The sequence below is a fragment of the Camponotus vicinus genome, unplaced genomic scaffold, assembly GCF_025532165.1.
Source record: "Camponotus vicinus isolate PSW18456_S1 unplaced genomic scaffold, iyCamVici1.0 SCAF_3, whole genome shotgun sequence".
Taxonomy (NCBI): domain Eukaryota; kingdom Metazoa; phylum Arthropoda; class Insecta; order Hymenoptera; family Formicidae; genus Camponotus; species Camponotus vicinus.
The window spans coordinates 11,176,201-11,185,787 of record NW_028141967.1 but is presented as its reverse complement, the minus strand read 5'-3'; the positions used below and the strand labels follow the sequence as shown (position 1 = coordinate 11,185,787).

General features: G+C 35.2%; 1 protein-coding gene across 1 annotated transcript; it reads left to right on the top strand.

Moving 5' to 3' along the window:
- The first annotated feature begins 101 nt into the window (after nucleotides 1-101).
- LOC145969042 (uncharacterized) lies at nucleotides 102-1,256 on the top strand. The gene has a single exon (XM_083094906.1). It carries the CDS (start codon nucleotides 102-104, stop codon nucleotides 1,254-1,256), a length of 1,155 nt encoding a protein of 384 aa, XP_082951032.1.
- Nucleotides 1,257-9,587: the final 8,331 nt, after the last annotated feature.

Genomic DNA, 9,587 nt, shown 5'->3' with positions numbered 1-9,587 from the left:
GAGTTATTTATGAAACATTTAGGGAGGCAGCAGGGGCGAGGAATTTAATCCTAACAGACGAGCTTTGGGGGATAACGCTAGAGGAAGCAACAGATTCGAAAATGCCAGCACAAATACGAGAGCTATTTGCCTATATTTGTATCTATGGAAGTCCAACAGATGTACCAACTCTTTGGAATAAATACAAAGAGTACATGATAGAAGATTATGTGCACACCAATGATGTGGATCCTAAAAATATGGCTTTAAATCATGTGCAGGAGATTCTGAGAAATAATGGAAGTAGTTGTGAGAATTTCCAATTGCCAGTTCCATATACAGTGAATATTGACGTGACTGAGTATAATGTAGATCACGAGAAAAGAGAGGGTGATTATTTAGTATCGACACTGAATGATGAACAAAAACACGTGTACGATAAAGTCATGCGAGCGATTGAAAATGAGAATGAACCTCAACGGTTATTTTGTATTGACGGTTTTGCAGGAAGTGGAAAAACTTATCAATTTAACACATTGCTGAGTGTTATACGAGGAAGAAACGAGATCGTTATTCCATGTGCTTCAACTGGCATTGCAGCCACACTTCTTAGAGGAGGAAGAACTTATCACTCACTATTTAAGCTTACAATTCCAATTGATGACGGTGTTAAATCGAATATAAGAGGAAATTCTGAAGCAGCACGAGAACTGATCTCTGCAAAACTCATTTGGGATGAGGTGAGCATGACAGTTGGCCATGCTTTAACAGCAGTCGATAAACTCTATAGAGATCTGATGAAAAATCAAAAACCATTTGGAAAAGTAATTTTATTTGCAGGAGATTTCCGACAAAATCTCCCAGTAGTGCCTCATGCACACAAAGCAGCTATAATTGAATCGACTGTAAAACACAACCCTATATGGAGGAAAGTAATTCAGATTAAACTACAGCAAAATATGAGAACTGCGGAAGAAAAGGAATTTGCAGATTGGCTAATGCAACTGGGTGAGGGAAAATTATCAAATACGGATGAACTACATCACGATATAATTGAAATCCCACCGGATTTTATAACAAAAGGATCTCTAATTACTGAGATTTTTGGAGATAGAATTACCATGAGGCAGATAAGAGAAAATCCGGATAGAGCGATTCTTTGCCCCAAAAATGAGGATACATTCAAAATAAATGATTATATCCTTGGACTAATGGAAGGAAGAGAAAAGGAGTATCTCTCAATTGACTCTATTGTAAGTGATGATCCACAGGAGTAATTAAATTATCCGACGGAGTTTTTGAACTCTTTGACACCTTCACGAATACCAAAACATCGACTGAAAGTTAAGGTCGGTGTTACAATAATCCTATTAAGAAATTTAAATAGTAAGAAAGGACTTTGTAATGGGACGAGATTAAATATTAATAATTTGAAAAATAATATTATTTATGCGGAGGTTATAATAGATAGATAAGAATCGTCCAACAAAGAGGTATCACTTTGGATGTTTAAACTATTTTTCTGTTGGCAAATGTGCAACATCTCGGAAACAAGCCTTTTTTTGTAGGAAGGTTCTTGGTCTAATATTGTCGTATCTAATATGTCGTCCCAGTTAAAATTATGTCCCAATAATCTATGCATCGAAACTACTGTAAGGTTATCAGACGATTTGTTAATATTCGAACGGTGTTCTTTTAGTCTGGTAATTAAACGTCTACCCGTCTGCCCTACATATGATGCGTCACAATCATTACAGGCGATTTTATAAATAACGTTCGATTGATAAAATTTAGGCATTGGATCTTTGTGTAATTTGATGAGCCCGTTTAATTTATTATTAATTGAAAATGCTAGTTTAAGACCATTATTGTGTAAAGTCGTGCAAAACTTTCTAGGAATGCCTTTAATGAAAGGGATGACAAAATGACGTAGATTATGGGATGGAGGAGAGGAGGGAGGTAAGCTACGGTTGCTATTAGAAATCAAAAATTTAAGTCTGCGGAAAATAATTCTATGTATAAAATGTATAGGATAGGCATTTTCAAGAAGGATGTTAATAATATAGGAAAGGTTCTTTTCATGAAATTTAAGATGGGAAAGATGGAAGGCTCTAACAACCAGGCCCATTACAATGCCAATTTTATGGGCAATAGGATGGTAGGAAAGGAAATTAAAAAATCTTCCCGAGAACGTAGGTTTATGGAACCAATCGAATTCAATGCGATTTTCATTCACAATAAGAGATGTGTCTAAAAAATTGATAGTATTGTTGTTAGAAAATTCTATTGTGAATTGCAACCTCTTATGAAAGGAATTGAACACTTTCAAAATGGAAGAGAAATGTAAAGAAGGAGCCGCCAAAATAATATCATCAACATATCTGAAATAAAAGGAAGGAGTGACAGGGAGGGAGGAAATGGCTTTGTCTTCTAGATCCTGCATGACAATATTGCCCAAAATAGGAGAGAGCGGGGAACCCATAGGAGTGCCAAAAATCTGCTTATAAATAGTATCATTAAATCTAAAAAAAGTAGAATCAAGAATAAGTCGGAGAGCAATTAAAAATTCATTGTATGGAATGTCAATCTTGGATTCCAAAAAATGCCACCTCTTTGCTATACCTCCAATGATTAAATCATGGGGGACATTAGTGAAAAGATTAATTACGTCAAGAGAAATTACGTCAATATGATCATCTATGTAAAAATTCTTAAGCTTATTAACCAATTCATAACTATTCGAAATATGGCTATTCGGTTTCGATAAATTATCGTACAAAATTTTGTGGAGATATGTAACAAAAGAGTGTAACGGGCTATTAATAGAAGAGATAATACGTAAAGGAAAATTATTTTTGTGGATTTTTGGCAGACCATATGCACGGAGCAAAATTCCATCGCTATGTATGAGACGTTTCGCAGTATTGGTAGAGCTGGGGCTGTCAGAAGGCTCCGGGCGAAGAACACCGCCCCGGGGCCGGACGGAATCCCCGGCCGTGCCTGGGTCTTGGCCCCAGTGACCTTGGGGACCGGCTGAGGAGGCTGTTTACAGCCTGCCTCCAGTCGGGGCAATTTCCCCCCCCCAGTGGAAGGAGGCGGCGTTGGTCCTCCTCCACAAAGAAGGGCGTCCCGCGGAGTCTCCCTCTGCCTACCCCCCGATATTAGACCAAGAACCTTCCTACAAAAAAAGGCTTGTTTCTGAGATGTTGCACATTTGCCAACAGAAAAATAGTTTAAACATTCAAAATGATATCTCTTTGTTGGACGATTCTTATCTACCTATCATTAATAAATGTTTCCCTGTTTCAAAAGCTCCCGCTCCTCTGCCATCTTCTTCCTAATTTCACGTCATCTTGCCTTTCCCTCCCTCTTTTCCTTTCTTCGTTCCTTTTTTGATTTCCTTCCCTACTCCTTTCCTCAACTGCTTTCTTCTCTCACATCCAGTTTAGTCTTGACCTCCCTCGTTTTCACATCTTTTCATTATTTTTGGCTTAGCTTTCTCAACCTGATTTTTGCTTACAGACCAGTATGTATTTCTATTGCGTCTGATAGTTTTTTCTGAATTATTATTCATCTCAACTGTAACTTTAACAATTTTTTAAATGGTAGATGAGTTTCGTGTTATTTTTGGCATAAAGCGTTGTCTCGATTGTGGTTGCTCTTTGTTCTCTTTCTTTTTTACAGGCTGCCACCTCGTTATCGGTTACGTTCAAATTTATTTCGTTTGACATGCCTAGACAGATTGGATATTAGAGAGACTTATCATGGGACTATATCTTTCATTTTTATCACTACGACTTTCATTTCTATGGACATCGTTTAATTTTTTAATTTTTATTTTTGGACGGATTCATCGAGGGAATTTAAAACCAGACGTTCTTCTCTCTCCGATTCCATCTATAGCGTTAATTTTGAGGTTTGATAGCGAGGTGAGCTGTGCTCTCATTGCAGCATTTTATAGCCATTGATTATATCTTGTTTGACTATTTATTCGTTTATGCGTTTTTCACCGAGCGTAATACCGACCGTTATTTCTTGCGTTTTTAAATAATTTTTATCTGTTGTTAAGGTCCTTCTGACCTTCTTTGTTTTAAGCTTCAGTGTTTACCTTTATAATTTTGTATGACATTGAAAAGGATCTGTAGAAGATCGAAACGTGCGTTTGTCTATTAAATGTTTTTAAATAATTATTTGCTCTGACAGATATTTCCTTATTAAATTACTTTCTAACATTCATTGGCTCTGTCTTAGCATTATTAATTTTTTGAATTGTCATTCCGTACCACCACCCTATGTCACGGTCCTAAGCCTTTTCTTATTTAAATTTGTGTTATTACTTTACGGACCGTTAACCCTTTTCGTTTTTAGTTTTTAATAATAAATATATTTTAATTTATATTTAGTTATATTTTAGTTTATATTTAGTTTATACTTTATAAATATTGTATTATGATTTTCTAAATTTTATAAACTAAGCGCGCAGTTAAATATTATGTATATATGTACACTTTTTGTATAATGTAATTATAACAGTTTAATAAATATGTTTAATATAATTTGTAATGTGTTTGCTTGATAATATGTATAATTAATATTTTCTCTTATAATATATTTTTTATATTATATTTCGTTTTTCTTTTAGCTTTATCCGTATTAATATTATGTTTAATATTATGTATCTGTTTTAATATTATATTTAATATTATATATATGTGCAATATTATATATAATTAATAATTAACGTTTTATATTTTTTATTTGTTTTTACCATTTGTATATTACATCATTAATAATTTATATTTTTACATAATTTTTATTACATTATATTATTCTATATGTAGCAATAAGGTAGAAAGAGAACGAAACAAGGAAGAGTGAGTGAGAAAAAAGTTCAGATGGTGCTGGTCAACTTACTTATTTCGCGCATGCGTACTCCATTTTGGCCAACACAAAGGTGCCGACAGGGAGTTGCGCTACTGGATATACTGTGACAACGCGTCGTTAATCCCGACGTATATCTCGTGGAAAAGATTTTGTGGAAAAAGGGTGATAACGTATATATGAAATGGTTGGGATTGGATAAATCGCACAACTCTTGGATACATAAAAATAATATTTTATAAACATTTATTAAAATGTATAAATTGTATTTTTAAAAATATATATATTAAAAATATACAGATGGTTATTATCTATATGTATACATATAAAATTAATTTAAATACACAATTATTTTACAAAATAAATAACTATTATTTACAAAAATAAATTATTTATATCCTAATGTCCCCATGGTAGCGTGTCCGTGGTATTGGGTACGATATATCGTACTTGTCATACGGACTCAGAGCAATTTTTCTCGCGGATTGTATATACTTGATACAATTTCGATTTTTTTTATACACGATTGCTGACGCGTCATTTCAATCTCTTCTTTCAAGCACCGCGTGTAATCGTCAAACGTTATCGTTCTCGCGACAACGTTACTCTTGACACCTTTAACCTTCTTCGTATCCTTTTTCCCATCCACTCACAACGCGTATATTTTTTCTCTGAGCCCGACAAATTCGGTCATTATCGCACCGTTATTTTCATCTTTCATCGGGCCCGGTATCTTTTTATTTACGAGCGGTATACCGTACGCATTGTCTATCGCATAATCACTCATATCAAATCTGGGTCGCGCTTCATATTCTCGTACACGTCTTCGCACTCAATGTGATATATCAAACTGTCTGTGTCGGTGTACATTATTCGACATTTGTTGCGGTACATTGGCACCATATACTCGTGATAAAACTCGTACAAACATGTTTTGGAAATGTAGAGTATGCACATACTCACGTAAATCGGTTTATAAAATTTAATCTCGAGTTTACGCAATTCTACCGCAATCAGATTCTCCGAAAAGACGCTTCTGCTGTAGAAATTTGGTTTTGCTATCATTGCTTCTGCACCGTACCGCTCATCCCATTGCGTTAGTAATTTTCACATCGACGCGATTGCGCACATTTTTCATCATTTTGCCAGATACCGCATTATTCATCAATTTGTATAAATTTTCCTCGAAATCGGTTTTAGCTAATGTTCTAAATTGTGTATTGAGTTCGATATAATTGCGAAGCCACGGAGATTGCGTAAATTGTATTCGATATATTTTTATTACACGAAGACCATAACGCGTACATTGCTGCAGGTTGCGATAGTGTATCACGTAACTCTTCTTATCGTCTAATGTTGCGAGCAGCTTAAGCTCCCGCTTGCCAGGTGGTTTGTCGCGTGTCGGGCAAAATGGTAGATCAGTGTGCACGTCGTGATATTGCGGATATTCGAGATCGACTTCAAGGATGTAGCCTGTAGGCGAATCTAGCGCGATCGATGATGCGTCAAAATTGGACACGTCGTCGACCCATCGAAAATCCGCATAAGGCAACGGTTGACACATTGCCCATCCGTATAAATTATTTACATTGAAATAGATCAAATACGACGATGGTTTCGATGGATCGTACGATTGCATGTACTTGTTATTAGCACGCGCGTATCTATTTAAACATTGACTTAGACCACCGCGTACACCGCGTTCGATAAACATAACCATATCGATATCGGTAAGCAATTCGAACTCAATCTTTGTATGCTTTAACATGGCGTCCCACATATATCCGGGAAGAGTATAATAATACGCGGGGTCGAGTCCGTAACTTTCAATACATTTATCGCGGAAATTTTCAAAAATGTCGGCTAATAACAAGACGTCGATTTTCAGGTACAAATCGCTATATTCGCCTAGCGTCCGAATGGAAAATCGCATCCAGATGTTCTCGGCGTGCGCGTAATCGCTCTCGGATATAGTGTCGCCGGTCAAGGAACTGTAAAATGATTCGTGCGGTGGCAAACAAATATCTTGCAACCTGTCGACACGATCAATGTATTCGTATGGAAAGACGCCCTTCCGTATCAGTAAATTGAAATTTTCATTCGATAAATTTTGATATTCTGATTTTAAAATTTTGAGTTTGTCTTCGTCTAGATAAGATGCCAATTTGTCTCGATGTAAGAAATTTGTACGAATCGATGAAGCGTAATTTTATGTGATTTCTCGATTTATCTTCCGTAATTTTTACATTTTTGGTAAACGAAATATATTTTTCCTTGGTTATCGGAAGTAGCTCAACTTTCTCTTCGAATGCTGTGGCTATTTCCTTAATTATGAAATGTGAATCATAACCTGATAAATTGTGAAAAACTATGGGAATGCAAAAAGATTCTTTGTAATTTAGATTGCAATTTGAATGCGTGAGACCTCTATACCGTCCGGTCAGATAGCAATGATCGCATACGCATGTATCGTCTTCTTGTGTAAACGGTTTTTCACATATATGACAATGTGTCGCGTTATTAAATTTTTTTCACTCTTCGGGTGTTAAATTTATCATGGGAATATTGGTCGACAAAATATTCTTTACACGCAGTGCTAAATTTTTAAAATCTTCGACGAACCATGCTATACAATCTGCACTGCGACGAGAATGGTACGCGAATGATGATTCGTCGGTGATTAGATCATCCCGAATAGCAGACGTACATTCAGCTAAATCTTACACCTCAGAGTAAGATAATCTCGAATAGCAGCTGTACATCGGCGCTTTAAAAATTAGAGGAAATGAAAATATCGCATCAGCAATAATCCTCTCCACATTGCAATTTGTGATATTATTTGAATTAATAATAATTCTCTAATACGATCAGTATTGCGTCGGTTGCACGTGTGAAAGATTCACTGCTGAAGAAAACAACATGAATTTTTACGTTCCGATCGAAGAGAATGATGTTACGTGTAAGAAGCAAAATGCAACATGTAAGTTTCCATTATTTAAAAAATTTCTTTTTTATTAATTTTTTAATATTGTGGTCTTTATTTATATTTTTATAGTTATATATAATTATTTATATTTTTATAGTATTCAGCCTCGTCGTGCGGCTCGCATACTTGGAAGAAGATATGCTCTAACCCCGACGTCGTATAAATATTTGGATATTGGAATAAACGTTGGAGCTATATCGTATGTGGAATTGGTTCTCGGTGACAATCGTGGCAATCAAATAGTATTGTCTATTTCAACGTGGAATTAATGCAAAAGCGTGCAGACATTCAACGATTTCTACAATCGATTGCTCCCCCATTAAGGATTGGAGATCTAACAATCGAAGTGCTTGTTATGCATCAATCGAAAATTGTGACTCACATTATGCGAAAATTCTTTGTACATGAAATCACCAACATTATTATATCTATTTAATTTTGAAAATTGTGTCGATCATATGCACAATTGGTTATGCGAGAATACCTATTTTGTAAATGAAAAATTTAAACAGTTCGTAACTGTTTTACAACGTAATAATATTACTAATGTATGCGATGTTGTAAGAACGATACGCGAGAGTGATGTCTTTAACAGCGAATCATTAATCGATTGCCAATTATTAACATGTGCTGTAAATGATATTTTTTACGATGTGTGCAATAAATAATTATTTTTATTCCATCTGTGATTTTAATTCTTTCCTTCCATACGAATAAGAATAGTTATACTTTTCTCAACACGCTCCGCTAAAGATATAGAGAAATGCTGAGGTAGATGAGACGTGATGCTCTAGTTGGAATGAGACAAAAGATATTAAAAGATATATAATGAAGAGGAGTCTGCAGCATTAGAATATTATTTCTTTCGTTGTTCTGTGTTTCGTTGGTCTTGGGAAAAGAAGAGACAAAATTATGTGTATTCCTAAACCATACAAACCGAGGTCCGATCCTCGCTTTCACTCTGATCTCCCGAGAATACACATTGCAAAATGTTTCTGGACCGAGTCCTACCTACGTCGAAACCGACACTACTGCAAGGATTGTCGGTACGGATTTTATCGAAATTATGCATTAAAACATAATTATTTCCACGGGTTCTTCGAGGGACTGTTTACGCCGTTTAGGTGCTGTCACTGCGGCACGGAGGTAACGGTGATAAGACCTGTCCTAGACTGCAAGGATTGTTACCAGGAATACTGTCATACGTTCTGTATCCTCAAGAAGCAAGGATATGATGTAGATAATATGTCCATCATAGTATATAATACTGACCGTATGGAAATATGGAAGATACATTTTTTACCGTCTGAACCTCCTAGTATAGAAGAGCAACGAGAGGAGTTGCTGGAACCTTATTATATGCTGCCTACTCAGAGCGAGAATTCGGCAACGCGTAACGAACTCTTCTTTCAAGAAACATAAATTGTAAGTAACTTTCAATTTATATTACATCAAAAGTATCCTAAAATAAATTATTAAAAACTAATGAAATGTCTCTTTTTCTGTTCCAGGAGCGACCTCCCTTTAGCCCGGCGCATCGCCCCCTCCCCATATATATATATATATATATATATATATATATTTTTATATTTTATTATATACTTTTTTTATATTTTTATTATATTATTATTATATTTTTTAAATTTTATATCTTTTATTATTATATATTATATATTAAGCACATACACACACACACACACACACACACACACACTTGTATTACACACTATAATAAATTTTA